This window comes from Chamaea fasciata, unplaced genomic scaffold (genome assembly GCF_029207755.1).
Source record: "Chamaea fasciata isolate MVZ Bird 193981 ecotype frontalis unplaced genomic scaffold, bChaFas1.0.hap1 SCAF_11, whole genome shotgun sequence".
Lineage (NCBI taxonomy): Eukaryota > Metazoa > Chordata > Aves > Passeriformes > Sylviidae > Chamaea > Chamaea fasciata.
Genome location: NW_027094096.1, coordinates 8,122,653 through 8,145,832, shown reverse-complemented (window position 1 = coordinate 8,145,832; position 23,180 = coordinate 8,122,653). Strand labels below are relative to the sequence as shown.

Here is a 23,180-nt window from a genome sequence, read left to right as displayed (position 1 = left end):
CTCAGCACTCACACATACACCCTGCACACACCTCAGCACTCACACATACACCCTGCACACACCCGTGCAACTGCCCTTAGACATTCCTTCTGTCCTGCAGCTGGCCCTTGGTCCTCAGTCTCCTGGTTAGGAACAGCTGCCCCTGTACCTGCTCCAGGAAAGATGGATGCAAGAAGCCACATTTTCTATTTTTCATCTTTTATCCTGTGTATCCTGCTTTGCCAGGACCTACAGCAACAACAACTTCTCAAACTTTCCCTTCCCACACCATTCTACAATGGCATCTTAAAGACTGTGTCCTGGAGTGATGTTACGATACTGTATCCCCTATCATCTGTTTTATGCCCACACATGGGTCCTGTAACTTGAAGCTGGAAGTGGGGGGAAGCTAGGGGAATTCCTCAGTGCACAGTTTGTGTTCAGTTCTCACAGACTCCCCTGGCTCTCTCTGCTGTGCGGCAGGAAAGTTGTGGCTTTGCTTTTAGCTAGCTTCTTATTTGCTGAGGCAAGAAGTTTTCCTGGGACAGTGACTTCTTCTTCTGGCACTGTTCAGCTCTGCTCTGAAAACCAGACCATCACTGGGAGCCCCACGCCGTGGCCCAGCGGGAGGGAGGCTGCAGAGACACCACATCCGAGCTCCGGACCTCAGGAGAAGTGAGCAGGACTCTAAAAATCCACCAGCTTTCTCCACAACAAGAAAGTTTATTATCTAACATTATTTGTTCTTTTTTTTTCCCGTGCCTGTGTGCACTCTGCTTGTTAAATAAACAGACTTTTCCACTTTCCTCCAAGAAATTCCTTTTGAACCTGTGGGGAAAGGCTGATGAAACCTACCTTTCTTTAGAGGACATGTTCATTTCAGAACGTTTCCTCCTAATGAGTCTGAGACAGACTGGCAAACAGATGATTTTTTTTTTTTTATTCTGCCATAAAGACTGTTTTTAGAATGAAAACTGGACTGTTTTACAGTTCAAATGCCATCTCTTTTCTTTCACTCTTTTTACTTTCAACAGAAGAAAAAATAATGATGATTTTGGTCAGTGGATCCTAAAAGAATAGTTTAAGTGTAATTCTAAATCACTTTTGAAAATGGCTCTCCAGGACATTTGGAAACAACAAGCTTAATGGTGCTTGATTTCAGTCTGAAGGAACTTTACAAAGTTCAGACTCTGTCACATCTCAACTGCTTGAATAAGGTCATAGTACTCATATGCAGCATGGCTACTTTCACGTGAAAAAGGGGGAAGGAACAAAACTGCAAGGCAAGCAAACTGAGACCAAACCAGAAAACTGACAGGAAAAAATAATACTGTTTTATGCTTCCACATAGAAAAGGCTTTACTCATTTCAAAAATAACTCTGCTGAAAAGTGTTGGGCTGATTTTAGTACACAGGCTAGCAAAGCTGTAGAATACCTGCAGAATACACCTGTGTTCAACAACATGAATGACTCACTTCAAAACAACCATCACTGCTGCCGTCATTCCTTCTTCACCCTACAAGGGTTTGAGCACCTGGCACAGACACCTATTCATTTAAACCACGGGGAAGGAGGCCTCTCTCTCAGACCGCAGGATGAAATCCATCTGCAGTTCTCACCTGGTCTTAACTCTTCCTTTTCCAGAGCCTCTTTCCCGGTGTAATTCCCGCGCTGCACCGCAGGGAGCCGCCACCCGAGGGCGCCGCAGCCCCGTCTCCGGGGGATGCTGCTCCCGCATCCCTCTGGCACCGGGAATTTCGCCTTCCGAGGCCTTCCCTCCCTTTCTAATACACAAATAATACACGGCGGCTCAAGCCAAGCCGTTTGGCACTCACAGTGTGCAAGGAGCATTTGAAACTAAAGCTGTTACGGCTTCCTAGAAATGGAACAAACAGAAGCGAGGAGTGGGCGGGGAGAGACGGAACATCAGCACTGCGCTGGAAAATGAGCTGGATTGGGTGAGGAAGCACTGCACAGATTTCATTCACAGTACAAGTACTCAACATGTTTAAACATCAGTTTCTGAATACTGTGTTTAGCACACAACAAAACAGCCCACTCCTACATCGGTTTCAAGCCAAGAGCAAGATCTCAAGCAGCATTCCTTAAAGGAGCAGCTTTTAGTCCTGCTCTACCACTTGATTAAACTGCGCAACTGCTCAAGTCAATGTTTCCCAGTTAGTACAGCTAATTCATCAGTGCACCCCTACAGAAAGGGTGCACCCTACAGAATATTTATCAATTCCATAAATTCCATTTATTTATTATCAATAAATAAATTCCCACTGATTCCTCTTTTCATTGTTCAGGTAGTTAATTTGTTACCTTAATCCACTTGAAAGTTCAAACTGAATCATAAATTAGGTCAAACTTCAAAAGGTAATGATTAATTGGCTTCAATAATGCAGTTTGCTTATCATTTTATCTCCATAGCCAGGTCCAAGGTTTATGAGAATGATCTCAGCCCTGCAGCTCTTTCCTTTAGCACTTCTGGTGGCACTGGAGATGGATCAAACCTTTCATTGCTGCAGATCCTCTGTGTGTGTAGCATAGAAGAGATTAACATATCTTAATGAACTGTGAAGAATAATTAGCTTTTGCCCTTTTTTAAAAATTATTTTTACATTAAAGGCTTGGTTCTGTCCACCCAGTGACCCTCAAACATACAGGTGAGCAGGTACTGAAAACCTGAAGCTGTAACTGAAATTCAGTTCCAGATTTCCTTAAATTCCCCAATCCAGGTTTGTTGTCACTGCCCTGACCACAGGGGAGGCCGTTTTGGCTGAAAAAGCCATCAGTGCTCTTTATCACACCAGGACAAGAGATGGAGCTACTGGAGAGTCCCCACTGACAGCAGAGATGATCAAGGGTCTGGAGCACCTGACACGAGGCTAGAGCTGGGTCTGCTTAGCCCAGAGAAGAGAAGGCTCGAGGAAATCTCATCAGTGGGTATAAATACCTGAAGGGAGTTATAAGAGAGATCTTTACAGTGTTGCCCAGTGACAGAAGAGGCAGTGGGGGCACAAACACAGGAGGTTCCACCTCAACATAAAGGAAAAGTTACGGGGTCTCTAACCTTTGGTACTTATATTGGGCAAAAGGCTCCCTTCACCTAATTTCTACAGTCAGCTCACCTTTCAGATTCTCTCTTCCTATTTGCCCTCCAGGATACAAGCAGGGATGATGACCAGCAGATCCAGTCTCTTAGACAGAAAGGTTACCACTCCAATGTGGTACAAAAGCCCCAAATATTCTATCAGGATTTCTAGTTCAGTATCCATGAAAGGTTTAGTTGCTCCTGCCCAGACTGGGGCCCAGGACAGATTAAATACAGAAGTTAAAAATGCAACAAGCAGCTTAACAATATCCACCTTGTTCCTGCAAACAGCTATGGAAATGACAACGAACATAACACACAAGTACACAAAGAGATCCCAGAACTTTATTTAAAGTGTTCAAATGCAGCATTGAAAACAGAGTGGAATGCCAAGAGTCAGAGAACTTATGCTGAGTTATGTTTTCTTTGACAAACTAGCACCATTGAATCACAACTCACAGACTAATTTATTTCTAGAGGTTAAAAAACCTCCATCATTATAAAATTTCTAGGAATTCTATTAAAAATTGGTTCTCAATTTACTACTCCTACAGAGATGAAAGCAGTCTGAAGTTTTCATCTACTCATTGTTCAAATTACCCATAACAGACAGTTTATTCTTAAGTCTAAACATCCTGATCAAGGGAAAAAATGTCTAAAAAGTGACCTCCACAAGTCTTTACAAACTAAACAAGTAAGAAAGATCTACTGTGTTATAAATATACACAGTACAATATGTACAAGTCTGGTCTTACAAAATAAGAGCTTCCTAGTCCATAAAAATACTAACTCAACTACAAAGTTTTCTCAGTATTTAGTCAAGCTGTCTCAAGCAGTCACCATAGCAAATTCCTAAAATACTAATTTGTTCCATAGCACAACAGCTTGAACATGTTCACAATGGGAAAGAGCCCAACACTTCACCATAAAACTGACTTCTAGCCCTAATTTCCCACTCAGGTTTAGTGGTACTGTTAGTGTTTGCTATCTATTTTAACGTCACAAGGCCTTTACATGTTTCTAGACTGTGTTTGAACTATTCAAAGTGCTGAAAGTGCGATCTAAGAGTAGAGTTTTGTATCCCTTTTCCAGTACACCCTTCTCCGGCACTGGCAACAATAGCCAAGGGTTTCTAGGTCTGTGAGGTGCAAAAGGCACACACTCATTTGTACATGCTTAGGGAAGTATTCACACACACATACATGCACTTTGCTTTAAGGACCTGCCCCATAATATTATAAGGCTTCCTCTGAGTAAAGAAATTCAAAAATTCCTTACAAATGCCTTAATGCAGACACCTGGAATTCATCATGACCCTGACATGAACTGCTTAAAATGACTGTGAGATGGTGGTGGAAAAAAAAAAAAAAAAAAAGTAGTTTTGGCTTTAAACTTACGCTATCCAAGTATTGCTCTGGAACAGAGAAACACAAAGTCTGTGCTCTCTCTATCAAGCAAGGGCCAGGTTACATTCACCCACATGGTTTATCACAACAGTTAACAGCATTTGTGAGCCTACGCATACACATAACCCTTGGCATTTGTTCTTCTACTGAAGGCCATCTGCAGCCTGAATGAAAATAAAACTATTTGAACAATGTTTCAAGCATTACCCTTCTGTACTTCCACAGAAAAATACAAGAAGTAAGAAAACTGAACTGTGCCTCTGCCAGAAAATAGATCACCAACATAAGTTAACACTGCCTCCTTTCCTCCTCCTTTCTCTACAGTGCTTTCCTATGACATGCATCATAGTAGCTCGTACTGTTAAAAATTAAGAACATATCCCTCTTGACAAAGTTGACAAATTTTTCTAGTGGGCACATTGGCTTGCTGGAACGTTTATAATGATCCTTGCAAAACGAGGTCTGGAATGTGACATCAGCACCATTGTACAGGATGCGGATAAAGTGTTCTTTGGGCCTCTTCCCATCCTGCCACAGCTCAAAAACTAATCTGGCAGCAAATCTGGGAAATCTGGCCTCTGTAATGCCCAAGGCACTAAGAACAGGTGACAAGGTGACATCATGTGCAGAGTAGAGAACAAACACTTCTTCCTTCTTGCCTTCTGCAATACGCTGCAGCCGATTGACAGTCTGGTTGAGGAGAGGATGAGTAGCCAATAGTGCATACAAGAAGTAAAGTTTCTTTTCCTGCCTTTCTCTCTCATCCTCCAACTGGTGTCTCTTGATTACTTTGAAATGTTCCATACCAATGCAGCCAGCTTTGGTACACGGAAACGAGACATTATGACAGAAATAGCACAAGAGAGAATCTATTGGGTTGGAAGCTCTCAGCTGCCTGGTGGGAATGCCCACAATCTTTGCCATATCCACATATATTCTCTCCAAATCGTTGTTTTTCACCCGTAAGCTGTACTGCCTGCGCTGCTCCTCTTCCAGGTAGTGGTTTCTCATGGGACAGTCGCAGCTTCCCGAGCAGAAAATGGTGCTCCATTGGTGCCTCATGTTAATTTTCTTCCAGTCAAAATCTGGCAGAAATGTGTAGAGCAGCGCCAAAGCACTCTGCAGGGTTCGGCTTTTCCCTGTGGTCTCCAGGTAGAGCTGCTTGGCTGTCCAGTCACCAGGGAGCAGTTTGTGCTTGTTGATGTAAATTTCTCGCAGCAGCTGTCCGTTTCGCAAGTGTTGTACAACCCCTGAATTTTGACAGAGATTACAACACATGATTAGAATCTTCGCAGTTTTGAAAAAAATAAAAACATTACAGCTAGTAGCCTTACTGATAAATGAACAATTTATTAAAAGGTTATAAACTTACAAAACTGAACTTCACTTATGATGACTATTAAGAAAACTGTCTGAAACATGAGAAACTTGCTATTCTTCTCATCTCTCAGGTTCTAGGAACTAATTTGAAATATAGAAAAGAAGTTGGTTCCATAAAATTTGTTTAAAACCTCAGTGGTTTAATATTAATTCTTTGGACTAAGACACAGACTGAATGGGTCTAACATGACTATAAAAGTAAGGTGTTTTTGAAGGCAGCACCTCAGTCAGGTTTTCAGGCAGGCAGAGAATGCTGTGCCCCTGAAAATTTATGGCAGCCAATAAAACCACCAGTAGTCAGGACACAAATACCCAGAATGTAAATTAGTGTGTAAACTCACAAAACAATCGTGAGGTGCGGCAATTGCATCAAACTTCCTTCTCCATCTTCCTTTAGGGAATATTTAAATTGCTTGATAATTTATGCTAAAGCTCTGCCTTCATCCAGCTGGAAAGTGTATCCTTCTCATGTGCCAAAACCTCCAGAATCCACATCTCTTGCACAGCAGCAGAACAATAGGCATGAATCCTTTATGCACTAGAAGACCTCTATAAACCTTGTTACAAGCCACAGGAGTCCCCAGATGGCAGCTCAGTGACACAGTCCGTGTGTCGTGTGCAATCTCAGTGGTGTCCTGCCTTGCTTTCTCCAGATATCACTTTGCAGGACTTGACAGTGGCCAAGGAGTCCTTCCAAAGGGATCCCAGCTCACACAAGGATTTGACAGGCACCAGATGTATAAAGCATTTCCATAACACAAACATCACGTTTGTCAGCTAAACCAGCAACTCTTGTAGGAGACACAGGGTCCCTCTGAATCAAACCCTGTCAGTAACAGAGCACCAGATCTTCCCCAGGAGAGACTGACCACTGCTGCTTGTCACAAGGGTAACAGAGGAATTCTGAGGTGTGAGGCAACATGAAAGAGAGGTGCTCTGACTTGCTACAAAGGAAGTTAAAGGAGATGCCAAGATTGACCAGTGTGTAACAGGATTGTCAAGCTACAGGACAAAGCTATAGGACAAAGCTATAGGACAAAGCATGGCTTCTACAACTGTTGTCACTTTTACAGTTGAGAGACCAATGCTTTATCCATATCCCAGCTTAGCCTAGGATATGACCAACATGATAAGCTTCCATAAAAAAGCATTTATGTCATTATAAAGAGAATCAGAAGATCCCTTTTCAAGCTGACTGTGTTTAACAGAGCAGAGGATGAGACAGAGCTGCTAGGGGAACTCACCTGTCTGTGTAAGCTCTCCCATTTCACACAGGGAATGACTGGGGAAGTGAGGCAGGCTGCTCAGAGAACCGTCCATTTGGGCTGCAGACCCTTTGGACATATGCTTAATGAAGGCTTCAAGCTGAGGGTGAGAAGGTTTCCTAGAGAGATAGAAAATCAAAATGTGAAAACTCCCAAAAGTGCATGGGAAAGCAGCTCGAGACAGTCAAGTATTCCAAGTATGTCAGCTCAGAAATTTCACTATGTGAGGTTATTTCCCACTGAAACGACATCTGCTCTTACTCAGGACTTTTGCAAGTATGGAAAAGAAATCTAACTACTTACTATCTACCAAAGAACTATAAGGAAACAGATGTCTTGCCATGTTAAAATTATGATACCTTTCACAAAGTAATTTAGAACAATTTCTGGGGGCTGCTTTGAATTCAGTCACTAATACTGTTATGAATTAAAATGAAAAAGAAAATATATTTTAAAATCCTTTAAAAAACCTCCAATCCTCTCTCCAGTTTCTGAAGTACCTCTTCAAGGATTACCTCTAGCACAGCCAAAGGCAGTAACAATCTCGAGGGATTCAAATACAGTACTTTAAGTAGATGATCTTGAGTGAATTCTCAGATTTTGTAATGCACAATGCTGAGCACAATCTCAGCTTTTAATTCTACTTCCTTCAGCCAATTATGTGGGACTGAAAAGCAGTGGCCCCATTAAAACGGGAATCATTGTTTGGGGTACTGCACTTTTATCCATGAAGAAAGAGGCCAACACTGCTGGACACACACACACAAGTAAGATACCCCCACCATGAAGGTAATGAATGCAGCTGGAAGAGATATTCACTAAAATATCCAAGTTAACTCACTGAAACAGAGTTCAAGTCAGTGAAAGAATGCTTAGATCTCCCACACCGCACTGAAAATTTCAAATACACCATGGACGCAGCCTCACTGTCGTACTGCTGCGCAGAAAGCTACAGGTACAAAAAAACTCACAATGTGACCTAAAGGTAATCTGAACCTTTAGAAAATAAATCTGTGATCACATTCCTACAGCAGAAATGCATTACGTGAGTGGGGATTTCTTCGTTAAAAGTCAGCAGTTATCAAAGGTTACACAGTCACCTCTCTAATTTTGTACATAACTAAATCAGAAACTGCTTGGCAACCCAATTCTGCTCCAGATGGTTCTTGTCTTAATAGGATGTTCAGCTTGAATACAGTTAATATATTTTCATGTAGCTCAAAATATATACAAAATAAACATATATAAAATAAATTTTGTCACGGATTTCTTATATAACTCTAGGATTTGTGTTTACTGCTCATATTTACATTTTTTAGAATGACAAACTATTTTGGACATAAAAAGCTCAGGTCTTAAAAAGAAACATGAGTTGCAGGATGCACCAGAGGGAGCAATAACACCACTAAAGCAGGAATGAGAGTCTGGAATTGAAGTTTACTAGGACAATCAAATCCATGCTTACTTAGAAGAGCCAACTGAGAAACTCTCATACATGAGAGGGGCCTCTTGCAGAGCTCTGCTCACAGCCCACATATGCAGGAGGGCTCATAAGAGTCAGTGCCTGTCAACAGAAAGGCAGCCCATATAATTTTATAAAACTTGAATTTTCCAGCATTTAATTTCTTTCCAGGGGAAAAAAAAAATCCTGGCAGGAAAATGTTACAATTATGCCACAACTGCCAGTAAGAAAAAAATTCTAAATGAGACAAAAAGCATAATGAGATTAAAAATCAGAATAATTTTTTTCATTTTAACTTCAAATTAAAGAAAAACCATTCAATTTATGATATTCTAAATCCACAGCTTCTTCTGTATACTGTAATTTTAACAGGGCAACTGAAGATCAGTATTTGCAAAGCAGAGAAAGGAACAAAGATTGGTTCATGTTTCTCAAGCACTGGAGGATTCCTGTTGTACAATCATACATTAGAAGCTTACTCCAGCTCCAGATGAAAATTTCCAACAGAACACTTTGTACATTGCACTGTTTAGCAGCCCAGCAGTGACATCTAAAAATGGAATAATGAAGTTGAGAAAATTAAATTACACCCATTAGCTTTTTAAGCCATTTGGCCTTTTAAGCTTATTACAGAGGTAGCAGGCTGAACCACCAATTTTCTGAATTTTGAACTTTATAAAACTCTACACATGAATAAACTGACAATCAAAATTTTCCTTAAACTCTTTTCACTTAATTAACAAGTTCTGCAAATACATGTGAAAGAAAACTAAAAGAATTGCATTTTCCATTCTGCTGCTTTTGCTGCTTTGCTTACAAAAGACTGAAAGAATTCTAATGGAATCAAATCTGTGCTGATAAAACTGCCAGCAATCACTTGTGGGAATAAAGAAAGGAAAGGAGAAAGAAAAGTATTTATCTGTATTTTGCAAAAGGATTTTTCTGAAAAAATGGCAGGCAAAATAATTTAACTTTCAAGATAAAATTATGAAAGGGATGATAATTGGTGATTTTATATTCCAGTGTATTAATACAGTATATTAATAATATTAGACATGGAGATGCAAGTTATTTAACTTTGGATTACACTGTATTTAAAGTGAGCACAAGACAAGCTTGCATAAGTGCATTATGAAATATCACTGTTGGACATCTTTCTGAACAGAAATTCAAAGCTGACTTCTTCTTAAATAGATCCCCCTGTACAACGGGGCAAACAAACACCTATTTTTCTTGGCAGCAAGATTTGCAGCAGCACTCAGGCTCCCAGCTGATAAAGCAATCCCCCTCCCACCTCAAGACTTGGCTTTTATTTAGAATATGAATCCTCCTGTTGAATTGGCCAATTTACAGATGCTGCAGGAGATGGAGTATCCAGGCAACACGGCTGAGGCTGCTGGGGCTGGTGGAGCAGGAAGCAAAGGAAATTGCTCAGTTGTACAGTTGAAAAGACTGAATTATCCTTAAAATTTTATTTCCGTAAGAGTAATCAGAAAATAAAAATGAACTAAAGAGATATCCTTCTGTAATTTTCCTGGCCTTACAATGGCAAGCTACCACATTTACCAAAGATAGGAGTAAATAAAAAATAATAATAAAAAATATTTTGTCAGAAAATGGAATAGCTTTTCATTTAAACCTACTAACAATAGCCGCACTTCCCAATTTTAACATTGGTTCCCTTATTTAAAATCTGTTAATTTGCGTTTTAATGATTTTCTTTGTGTACAATAGAATAAATTTTATCTGTAACAAAACGGAGGATGCTTCTTTTCCCTCAAATAATTAATTCAGCTAATCTTTTTGTTATTTACAACCTAAACACTGGCATAATAGATCCCAGATTGAATACTCTGGTTTTCACTTAATGCACTAGCATTAACATGGACAAACATTTAAATCCGTAATCAACATTTAAATATCTTATTTTCAAAGATCTTAAAATGCTTTAATATCACCTTTTATTGCTACACTCTAACCAGTGTACATGGAAAGAAATATTGCACAACTGTTTGAACTATATTATGTATTTCTGCCAGGAACAGAGCTGGCGTCCTTCAATAAAATTTCCTTTTACCTTGAGGAGTTGATACAAAAATGCATGGCAAAACTGAGAGATCAGGCTTCTCACAAGGAGTTGCAGAGTCCTCAGTGCATCACTCAGTGAATAAACATGACCCCATCAGGCTTCAGACACACAAACATGACTTTTCTGTCCTCATACACAAGATTCTGCCTGCAAACTATAGCAAGAGTGAGTCCCTTTCTCTTTACTTAAAATGCAAAAAACATTTTAGAACTTCAAGAAAAAATAGCATGTGTTTTCTGTGAAGTTCGAGTAGGCAAAAAAAAAAAAAAAAAAGTGTGAGATCAAAGGACTACACTGTGTGTTTTTTTAAAAACAAATGAATGGAAGGAGCCACTAAACCCAACAACAGATCAGTGTAGTCTACAAATGAGATCCTAAGGCAGTTGTACCATTGTTGGGGGTTATTTATTCATAAAGGTCTGGCAGCTTGTACATTTTTGTAACAACCTCCACAGTGCTCCCCTGGCAGACGCTTGGAATGAGAGGATCTGTGAGGTCCCGTCCAGCCCAAACCATTCCATGGCTCTGCAATTCCATCTACTTCACTGCTGTCTGACTCTGAAGTCAGCAGGGGCCTCAGGAGACCTTTCTTCACCTGGTTCTGCTCAGGATCCTACTTTGACCTCACTCTAAGTCAAATTCACACCCCCTTTAGCTCACAGTGTGATATTTGTCTCATCTCCCTCCTCCCAGCTCATTTTTGTGGCAGTTTCAAAACATGTGCATATTGAACCTCAAATTTCAGTATTTGTTACTAAGCTTCTCATGATTAACATCAACACCTTTCAAAATGTCTTAAAGTATATGCTAATTAACCCAGCTTACTACCAAATTACAGCAGTCCTCTGAAACCATTTTAGCATCTTCCAAAAATACATTTCTTCTCTATCACATACGAACTAAGCTAAGAAACATTGCATATTTTTTTTTACTTTTGACACTATAAATGGGAGCTATACAAGGAAAAAAAAAGTGAGGGATTAATTTATTTCCCCCCATAAGCAAACACTACCATGAACAGATTTCCATAACATCATTCGAGTAATTTTCTTGAGGAAAAAAGTATGCATTATTTGGTTCCCTTTGGAAATTTTCATTCAGAACAATAAAAATGATAACAGTAATATTAATTGAAGTTTTAGATGGAAGAAATCTCCATCATTTAATCCATTTGCTTATATTCATTCCACACTTATATGTCACAATCCTTAATTCACAAAACCCTAGCGTGACCTCAAGGCTATTTTGCATATCCATTAGAAGTCCATGGGGCTGTGGCATAATCTGCTTAATTAATGAATTCCATCAGCTGAATGCCAAGTCAAATAAAGAGCAGCCTGCATACGAGCAGCTTGCTTATCTGATGTTAGAAAGCTTAAACAGGCCAGACTTTCCATCAGACACCTCGACTCAACTGTACAGCAACAAGAAACCCTCAGTTCAAAGGCAGTGATTACAGACCCTGTCACACTCCCCATATAAATACATTTACAATCAAGCACTAAATTTACATCACAAAGGAATATAAGCCTGACAGCCAAACACAGCAAATAACTTCCTGATGCTGAAGTAATGAATGTTCCATTCAAAACAACGGCTTAATTCTAGCTTTATTCAGTAAGGTCAGCTTTAACACATCTGGACAGAATGGTGCAGAGCCAACTCCTTTAATCTTTCTGCTGCCCTAAATTAAGAGAGGAGATGCCCTTTCACATAAATTTTGTTCTTGAGGAGACAAGGTCTTTCAGTGGCTGTGAGTGGTAAGGGATGTGTCATTTACACAGTGATGCTGTAATGCTTCACAATCAGTGAGAGCCACGGGTGTCCCCCTCTGGCCTCTTCAGAGCCTGACTGCCCTCTCAACTGCTCCACTTGGTCATTCTGTGTCAAAGCCACACTACTTCACTGCCTTTTATGGATAGTTTTTCTGACTCCAGGGCCTTCATGTTGTACTCCTTGCCTGAAACTGAAGTGGAAACAGCTATAAAAGCTTTTCTGACGAATACAAAACTAAGATCTCATGTGGCACACTAATATTGAGAAACACAGCTATCCATCTAACACTCTCACTTGCAGTTAACATCTTTTCAATAAAGCTTTCTCAGCTACATTCTAGCATGACAGATATTAAGAAAGATCAGAGCCTTTAGGAACTCCAACAGAAATCTGGATCATATTTCTCTACTTAGTATTTCATGCTGAAAACAATCTCACCCCTTATAGGCAGGTCATTAAAAATGTTATCATAGCTATTAACAAACTATTCATTTTCCATCTTCTTAGAAAAATTAATTTTTTATTAAAGTATCTCCCAGTCCACTCTGTGGCAGAGATAACTGAAGTTTGGTCTCCTCTCTGCAGTCTCAGGAATGCACATCTCATTTCAGGAAGCCACGCAGTTTGCAGTGGGCACAATGGGCTTCTGGGGTTAGGTACATCTCAAGGAAAGTCAACTTCTCCTGAAGGATGTTGGACCAGACCCCTAGATGACACCTCTTGACCACCAAAACAGGCATTTTGGTGGAAAGTGAAATGTGAACACAAAAGCAGCGGGTGACATCTGGCCTCTTGGGCTGCCAGTGCACACTGCTGCCTCATGCCCAGTTTTTCATCCACCAGAACCCCCAAGTCCTCTGCAGGGCTATTCTCAGTGATTCCTCCCAGTCTGTACCCATGCTTGGGTTTGCCCTGAGCCAGGTGAAACTCTTGAACTTCTTCACCCTCTTGTGTTTCTCATGGACCCACTTCTCAAGCTGGACACAAATTTCTTGTCACCGCAAACTTGCTGAGCGTGCACTCAATTCCACTGCCCATGTTAGCAATGAAGGCATGGAAGAGCACTGGAGCCAGAGCCCTGAGGGACACCACTCATCACTAGCCTCCATGGACACAGGGCTACTGACCACCTCTGCATCCATTCAGCCAATTCCTCAACCACTGAACAGTCCACTCTTCCAATCCACATGTCTCCAGTCTGGAGTTAAGGATGCCATGAGGGACCACATTGAAAGCCTTACAGAACTCCAGGTAGATGACACTGGTCAGTCTTCCCTTGACCACCGTCTTGGTCACCCCATCATAGACGGCCAGACTGGTCAGACATATTTGCCCAGAGTAAAGCTGTGCTGGCTGTCCTGGATCATCTCTTTGTCTCGCACTTGCCTAAAAAATTCTTTCCATGAAGATCTGCTCCATGATCCTCCGAGGCACTAAGGTGAAACGTACTTTCGGTGTGGCATCAGAGTAAAGCCATTTGTGAATAAAGAAATAATGTTCTTGCTTTTCTGGTGTGGAATTAAAGACAGAGGAGATTCCATGCCATTCTGGAAAAAAGTATTATGGTTTGTGTACCTACTGTGCCTCTTTTCCTGAGTAATGTATGCAGGAACACAACACACAGCCCTCAGCCATTGAAATCTCCACACCTGACACTGCTGAGGGGACAGCAGCATGAAGGGATTGATTTGCCCAGAGGTTTTGCTAACATATCTTGGTATTTTTCTTTTAAGTATTCAGTAGGTTCACTGGTAAGTCCTCTGTTGAAAAATCATCATCATCATCATTCTGCTTAAAAGTACTTACATGTAATCAAACAAGCAATGGCAAAGGTTGGGAAATTATATAATCATTGGTTTTTTCTACAGCTGTACACCATAATTCATTGGTATCAGTGACTAGAATCTAAACAAAAAAGGAAAGTTTTGCCACAAAGGAGCAATTCAGACTATATCTGCAGCTGAAAGTGATTCAGGTGTGAAAACAGTTTTCAGCAACCTACAAAGACATGATGTTAGACAAAACCATTATACTGAAACAGAAAGAAAAATTATGTTTTAGTGAGAGTTAGACACAAATAACTAACTTGTGACAGATCTAAACAGAGAGAGACAACTACAGGAAAGGGGTAGTTGTCAAGTAGCAAACACTAGCACTTTCTGTTGACTTGTATTTTAATAGTTAAATGTGCAACTCCCATTTTTTCCTGAATTTTGACACAAATTATTAAGGGAAAACTGATAGCTTATATTTCTGAAGAGCAAAAGAAAAAAATAATATCAAATACAAATATCAGTTTTCTTATGGTATTGCTGAACTGCCTGAGAGCTTTTTGTATTCAGATGAAGGGAAGCATGCTGAGCTGAAGAGATCATCTCAAACAATGCACTTACATTTTCAAAATGTAGAAACTTATCTAAGAGGAATGGCAAACTAAATATCTGACTAAATAGCTTTTGCTTTTTAAAGAAATATGAAGAACTTACTCTGGTCTGAACTAGTAACATGCAATAGTTCTTGTTTCAAATAAAATACTGTGCACCACTGATCCAGGGCTTGGTTTTTTAAACCATGGCAATACACAATGGTCAGAAGTCACAATGCACTTCAGGCTGCACAAATTGTTTCCTGAAGAGGAAAAAAATTATTCTCAAGCGAAAAAAGAGCTTAGTAAAGACAAACTCCAAGAATTTTACCTGCTGGGCACCAGCATACAGTCAATGTCAGGTCTCTTTGTCTTGGGAATGGCATACAGAGGATATCTGTCACCGTGTCGAATCAGCACTTGAACTGACACCAGCTTAAAATAATGAGGGGCATGACCTAAAGTGAAGGAAGGGAAAACAAAATGAGAGAGAAAAAAAATGTTACCTGCATCCACTTTCTTTAATTAGAAAAAAAAAAAAAAAAAGGCAGGTATCATTAGCTTGATAGTTTTGGTATTGCCATGAAAGAAAACACCCCTAGGAAATTACAACTCTCCAACCCAAGAAAGATTGCACTTCAGATTGCAAGACAAGTTGTACAAGAGTGAGGTTCTTAGTACCCTCCACAGTACATCTGAACTCCACCAATCACACAAAACATTACTCAAGCACTGAACTCTGTCAACACAGTAAGGCTATTCTACTTTTATAATGCTTCTCATCTGGTCCCCATCATAATGATGGATTTTGAAGCATGCCTAATCTGGATCTTTTTGATATATTAGTCTGTGATTTATTTGATAACCATTATTTGGATATGCTAATGAAGGACTTCATTCAAACTTGCCGCAGCTGCTGTGGGGTAAAGAATGCAAATATGCCTTCTAGCTGACCATGTCTAATGGCTTGGAATCCCAAAATTAATTACTTCTGTGGGGTTTTTCTTCCAGAATTCCAAGTCAACTGTTTGAAATGCAGCTGACGTGTAACAAGGATTACAATTCAAATATGAAATATCTATACCTCTCCCAAACCTTTCAGTTTTAGACCTATTGCTAACTATTGGCTGGACACAGAACAATTTCCAAAAATCAAGACAATGAAGAGGATACAAAGGGAAGGAAAGAGCAGCAGCATGTTTTGAGCAACTTAACATAATTCAGTGACCAGCTGGCATTTGCTCCACCTTCTCCAAGCACCAATGAACTGACCATGCACAGAGTTATCATTTCTAATAACAGCACAACAAAACAAGCAAGCAGCCTGAGGTGTGCCCTCCCCAAGCCTACCTTCCATGCTGCGCTCCGCAATGCTGGGAATATTGCAGTAAACATGAGCTTCATACACGGGGTCTATGGCAGGAGGCTCTGTCAGCAAATCCGGCATTATTCTCTTCCGGCTCTTGGGATTCAACCCATCTTCCCTGACAGGGTTTACTGGGATTAAATGCACTGCAAGATACAACGCATACACCATATACACCTTCAGGAGACTTCAGGGACATATAGATTACGACTTTTTTATCATTATTTTAAAGTAATTAAGCACAAAGACTATGGTTTCATGAAAGGATGTCTCTCAATAATATACAACAACCTCATTGTGATCTTTTTTCCCTGATATACATAGTCCAGAAGAGCTCTTTGGCTAAGTCAATGCTTGGCTAAGACTTCAGGAACAGACCTGGATGTAGAACAACTCTGGGTTTTGCACTCTTCTTGAACTGCTTCTCCTGTCAGTATCTCAGCATGAATCACATAAAAGGCACCACAATGGGTCTGGCTGTCTCTCATCATTTTAACTTAAAAACTGACATTGAAGGACATCAGCAAAAGACACAGCACAGTTATGATGAGGGTAGTACAAACCACTGGGAAAACAAAGCAGTGAAGATTGAAGGACTGGATTATTCATCATTTTCCTCACTAATCTCTGCCCTTACATTGCCGCCTTGTCAACTTTAAAGAGTCTAGCTTATTTAAAAAAAAAAAAAAAAAATAGCACAGAAAATATATTTCTTGGAATGAAACTGAGACTACCCAAAAAAAATGTGAAACACAAAGAAATGCAAGAAACACACACGGAGGAGAAACTAACAGAAATACCATCACTAAATCTTCTGACATGTAGATGAAAGTTGAAGCATATCTAAATGTAGGGCCAGAGTTGTAATGACCCTGCCTTGAGGTGAGAGCATCAGATAATTTATGAGTATTATCAGACTACACTTTTAATAACAAATGCTTCTATTCTATTCTATTCTATTCTATTCCATTCCATTCCATTCCATTCCATTCCATTCCATTCCATTCCATTCCATTCCATTCCATTCCATTCCATTCCATTCCATTCTCTGGAATTTTAATCAGAAGCTTTAGAGGTGAAAAAGAGGAGGAAAAGTGTTCATATTTTTATTCCATTAGTCTTCTATTTAGAGAAGAAAGAAAGAAAGAAATTATGAGACAACAAATTTCAAAGCAAAACTTTACTAATTATTCTGTGTCAGTTCCTCAGTTCCATCTTAACTCCCAGTTCCAATTTCAGAGGTGAATTTGTTCCACAATAAATAGTTGAACAGACCAGGAAAACCAACAAAGACAGCAAACCAAAGCAAAACACACAGATTTTAAGAACACATAGCCGGTAATTAACAGACTCTTCATTCTTACAATACATTACACTTCAAATATTTTTATGTGGTTACTCTTTGTCTGCCAAAACCAGAACACAAGCATTTTCCACAGCCTTGCTAGTGCTGTTGACAAGGCCGATACCTGCCAAGTGCAGTGACTTGAAATTTTTCATTAAGCTGTTTCAGATTTTGCTGTCAGCTGTGTTTAGTGAGAATATTAAACTGCAGTTTTGGCTTTGGACAGTTTAATTGTGGAGCCCAGCTGCCATTTCTGCCTTTATCCACCAGACTCACTTTTTTAGCTCCTTGCTTAGGCTCGCATTGTTGTGAGACATTGCAAACCCCTGCCCAAGAAACTGGCAGTAACACAGAGCCTCGCCAAGATCTATCAGAGGTTGGGAACTCCGGGCTTTGCAGTACATTTGTACTTGGGGTGTAACTCCCAAACCCAAGGATGTCATACAACAGTGACTGGACTCTGCAAATAAACAGCACTACAGCCAGCAGCCGTCCACAGTACAAATGGCAAATTACAGGTACGTTCTACTGGCCAAGTTTCCAAGCCAGAAAAGGTTACAGCAACAACTCTCAGCTTTCTGCAACAATTCCCTCTAGAGCCATCCACAAGCAACACTGCTACTGCTCCCTTAATGTCACAGACACAGAGCTGCCTGAGGGACTCAAGAGGTCACGTAGTTCAAGTCAGCTTAGACACAGGAGTGTTTCAGCAGATGAGAAACCACAGCCCAACAGCAAAAATTCCAAGTTAACGCTGATCCTAAATTTTGGTTGGTATATTTAAAAGCAAAATAAACATCCTATTTTTTTTATCTAAGGCAGTTTTAACCACAAAAGCCCTGAACAGATCCCATTTTTGTAGGACTGAACCTATTAAGGACAGAAGCCAACAGATGCCTACATCAGCTTTTTAAAATCAAGTACCTGTGATTCCTGAGGCCAAATACCTTGTTTGCAGAAAGTAAGTCTCATTTCTACTCAACCTAGTTGAATAAATACCATAACACTGCCAGACAAATTTAAGAATAAGGAAAAAACACTAAATCTTACAGAGAAGCATCTACCCACTTTAAAATATTAAAAATAAAACTGAAGATTAAGAATAACATTGAATACTAAGAATAACATTGAACACTAAGAATAAAATTGAATAATAAAAATAACATCTGCAGGAGTGCCAGAATACATGTCTGTAGTTTAAAAAGCAACTGAAAGAACATTTTAAAGGAGACTCTTAAGTCAGTACAGCAGCTATGAGTACAACTTAATATTTTGTGGACTCAGAGATTAGAAATATCAATAGTTCATGTCATAGCTGGTAAAACTTGCCCTTACTGTACAGTGAATATGCTTGGCTTATACGAGGGAGAAGAAAAGACATGGTAAGCAGTATTTGCTTTTAACGCACTACAAATAACACATTAGGTGAAAATAATGGCAATCAAACTACCTAGGCAAACATATGGGTTGTCTATTTAATGTAGCTAAATAGAAAAAGGAATTACATGAACTGAGCACCAGTCTCTGCAGTCTCCTAAAAATCTCCACCAGGTGCATATACATGAAAATAACAAGTATTTCAGAGTTGGGGGAGTGGGGATAGGAGGGATGAGGGGGACAACAGGGAAAAATGACAACATGAGACCAAGGAGAGATGAGTCTCAGCTGGAGCTGCCTTCCTGTGACTCAGCAGTCACCCTGAAGAGCTCACTCAGCCACACTGGTCCTCCTCACCCCTTGTGAAAGCTCCTCAGAAGCTGGAACATTCCGGCAGTTTCAGAGCTTTGGGATGAGGATCCCAAGTGACACATCCTCTCTTTGTATTCCTGGCTGCTGAAACAACAGAGGTATTTTCCACGGTCTTAGCTGCTTCTCAACTATTTCCTCATCTCCTACCATTCCCTGGACATTGTTGGTGCCTCATGTATTTATGATGTTCTCTCCTTTCTCCTCCCTTCTCATTTCAAGTACTTGGCCTTCGTGCCCCCTTGCTGTCTTCATTTATCCCATTTCCAAGTTCTCCAGTACTGCTTTCGCACACACCATCCTCTCCAGCTCACTTTGCACAGAAGGCTCACTTTGGTCCTTCATTTTTGTACTCCCTGCACCTCACAGAGCAGCTCTCTAAAGCTCTTTGAAGAAGAGCTGACTGTCTCTCTGTATCCAAGTATTTCCCTACTGAAAGTCCTCCTCTGCAGTGTCAGTCCCATCTCTGTCTCCCACATGGGTTTTCAAAACTACAAACAGTACTGAACTGATACACCTCAGAGAGGAAAGGGAAAAAATAAATTAAAATAAAATTCTAAAAGCCCCTCACACAAAGCTGAAATTTGTCCTTTTTTTTCCATCCTAAGTTCTGCTCTTCCAGCTGTAAATCATTTCAAGGTCAGAATACTGCTACACAGTTTTCACATTGTTTTTTACAGCTTAGCACTGTTTTATGTGAATTTCTCTTTTAGTTCACAGTAACATGCCCTTGCCTAAAACAGAAGGCTGCCAGTGTGCACAGTCATACTTAAATCTATAATTAAGAGAGGTTTTGAGCAGAATTTTTCCACTGCTGTGCCTTTCAAAGCTCATGTTTCACTACAACAGGAATACAACAATGTAAACCAGAAACAGAACAGATGATTTTGATGTGCATTTACCACAGTCAGAGCAGTTAATAAAATAGATCTGAAACATACTTCATCATCTAACTGGAAGCTTTGCCAACACTGAAACTATAAAGAATGTGGACATCTTATTACAGAGGTAGCTTGACAACAGAAAGGGAAAGAGAACACATTTTATTTCCCAATATTCATAAACTTATTTTTATAACTAAAGAAGCTACATAAAAGCTACTTTAAAACCATAATTTTGAAAAAGTTATAGTGAGGAAAAAATGGAGTAAGTTACAGAAACAATAAAAGGAAAGAGCTCAATGCAACTCTTCCCAGGGTCCCATCAGGCTAAAATTGTTTGAAACACGAAGGAAAACTAAATACTTGGGCTGGTATCAGACAAAAGTAAGACTGATGGAACAAAGAGCAACTGCTGCCTTGTGAGACAGAGAGGCACTGGTCACACAGTATCACACCTAATTGCTGCTGGAGAAGCACTCGTTCAAGAATTCTTGCAGCTCCAAACTCAGATTATTTTTTGAAGTCAACACAATTCAAAAGAAATAAAATTCAAATTCTGATATTAAGTTTAATTAAACAAAAGAACCTGCAGGAACCTTTAATTTAAATCACACCACAGAACGTGAAGAGCATATTCTAAAATGAAGTCAATAGCTTGACTAATAAATGTGTTTAAGAGCAAACCCAGTGGCGTCTCAAACACTATGAGTATGGTTTTATTTCCAGTGTACATTAATCAGGACCTAATTAAAGAGCAAAAAGTTAATTGTCTGACTTCCATACTCCTCCCCACCAAGTTCCTGAATGCCACAAAATATAGAAACCCCCCAAATATTGGACAAGTAGTTTCCAAGCAAGAGAGACAATCACTCAGAAAAGCTTTCAGTGGAAGGATCTTAAGTTCTACATAGCAACTAATCCCCTCTGGAAAAATGTCAAGTTTACCAATCAGCTATTGTGCTCAGAAGCCCAAGCAGGGAGCCAGATACACATTAGGGCTACAAAACTGACAAGAATTTGACAGAATTCAGTACAGCAGAAAACCAAACACACAACAAAGTGCAACACATGTAGAAAGAGCACCAAATAAAACGCTAAATCTCTTCATTATCAATTTCCCTCCCTCCTGCAGTCGCACTTTCAGCTTGAGGTACAAAAGGTAGCAACACTGTTTACCAAGAAGAAACACTTTTACCCATGAAAAAGAATCAACAACATTTACCTAAAATCAGAAAGATAGGCAATAAAAGCGGTTTCCATTGCTGTTTTCCCTTGCAGCTCCGAACAGCCTGAGGAGCAGCAGCACATGTAGCCATGCTAGTCTCAATCTTCTGACTTAACAGAGAGCTGAAGTTTTCATCTCTTATAATACAGAAGGTTCTTTCAGCCCCATGCAAACATACCATTTAAAACAGTCAAATAGAAATGCAGCCACACAGCAGAAATGAAAAACAGCAACCCCACTGTAAGTAACTTTAGGCTGATGGGTAAAGAAAAGCAAACACGCATGTCAGAGAGCACAAAAAGTTATTTATCCACTTCCACCTTTCCCCCCACCCTTTCTGCTCCGACCAGGGCAGTAACAAGGCTGCCTAAACACAGAGCAGAAGAGAAAGTCTGCTGAATGAATGTGGACTTCACAGATTCGTAGAATCGTTAAGGCTGGAAAAGGTTGCTAAGATCATTGAATCCAATTGTTAACCCAGCACCACTAAAACCTGGCCCCAAATGCCACATCCACACATTTTTCCTCCGATCCCATCTACAGCTCTCCTGGCACAATTTTAGGCAATTGCCTCTTGTCCTGGTGTGTGATACCTGGGAGAAGAGACTGATTGCCACCTGGTTACAACCTCGTTTCAAGAGGTGTGAGAGAGAGAAGATCCCTCTGAGCCTCCTTTTGTCCAGATTAAACATCCCAGCTCTCAGCTCTTCTTCTAGTTGCTCTCTCCCTGAAAAAAATGGAAGCTAGAACAGGAGTACTGTATGGAACAACAACCCAAAAGAGGCAGGAATTCTTGAAAACAACTGAGGTGGGGGGAAAAATGTGAAGAAACAACCTGGAAAAGATCGGAAAAAAAAAACAGTTAAGGCACACATGGGCTGAGGAGCACATGGTGGAACGCTGAAGATACAGTGCCAGTGGAGAAATGAAGCAACCTGAGCACAGCACTGCCAGAGCTCTGACATCCTGAGACCCTGGCTATGACCCCTGCAAACCCCCAGGTGTGATCCCAGGAAACCCCACCCTCATCCCCGAGCAGCACCTCCAGGATCAGTTTTGGAGCTCTGCCTTGGATTGCAAAGGCACATTTGGGTATTAATGAAGTTCAAATGCGCCTGTGTGACACACAACCCACCTTTCTCATTTTCCTCTTTTGTATGGCTAAATGAAGGCTTTGACTGGCTCAGAGGTAATATCTGTATTAACAGCAAGGGCTTCATCCATAATGCATAAGGCCACTAATGTGCTGTATTTGAATGCTGAGTAATCACACAAACAAAAAAAAGGCTTATTAACCTCACACTGGTCAAACTATCAAGTACTATTAAAAAAAATTACCATAAAAGTCTTTTGAAAGGCTGTCTGAGCCTGTGAATGTAAGTTTCTAACTTTAGATTTGGTATTTATATAAAATATAAATAGAGCCACTAAACTTTTATAGTCTTAAATTTTCACTGGCTTTTAGTTTATTAGAATGTGTAGCTTAATTAAACTAAAAAAATGCCAGAAATTTTTGCTTTAAATCAAACCTCTTGCCCTACAGAACCTGAAGAGGAATTTTTTTTTTTTAATGTAAGACCACACTGAATCTACAAAGTGACAATCCTCAGTGTCTTTTCAGTCTCAATCCCTTAACTACTTTTTTCACCCCAAAACTGCTTCCCCAAGCAATTGCCCTTCCATTTTCTCCACTCCGGCTGTGTGTCCTGCCTGTCGAGGAGCAGAAGGGGTGCCCCAAGCACAGATGTGTTCATGGGCACCCACAGCTCTCTCTCGACTACAGAACAGGCTCTGAGC

The 23,180-nt window shown here is 40.1% G+C and overlaps 1 protein-coding gene across 1 annotated transcript in view; it reads right to left on the bottom strand.

Annotated features, from left to right (window-relative positions):
- Positions 1 to 3,400: 3,400 nt before the first annotated feature.
- The window catches only part of PXYLP1 (2-phosphoxylose phosphatase 1), a 48,403-nt gene continuing 28,623 nt past the window's right edge, over positions 3,401 to 23,180 (bottom strand). The window contains exons 3-6 of the mRNA XM_066194212.1: positions 16,171 to 16,332; positions 15,152 to 15,278; positions 7,108 to 7,247; positions 3,401 to 5,733 (exon numbers count right to left, since the gene is read on the bottom strand). Of these exons, the coding sequence (XP_066050309.1) occupies positions 4,802 to 5,733; positions 7,108 to 7,247; positions 15,152 to 15,278; positions 16,171 to 16,332 (1,361 nt within the window). The 3' untranslated portion in view covers positions 3,401 to 4,801. The remainder of the gene's footprint in view (positions 5,734 to 7,107; positions 7,248 to 15,151; positions 15,279 to 16,170; positions 16,333 to 23,180) is intronic.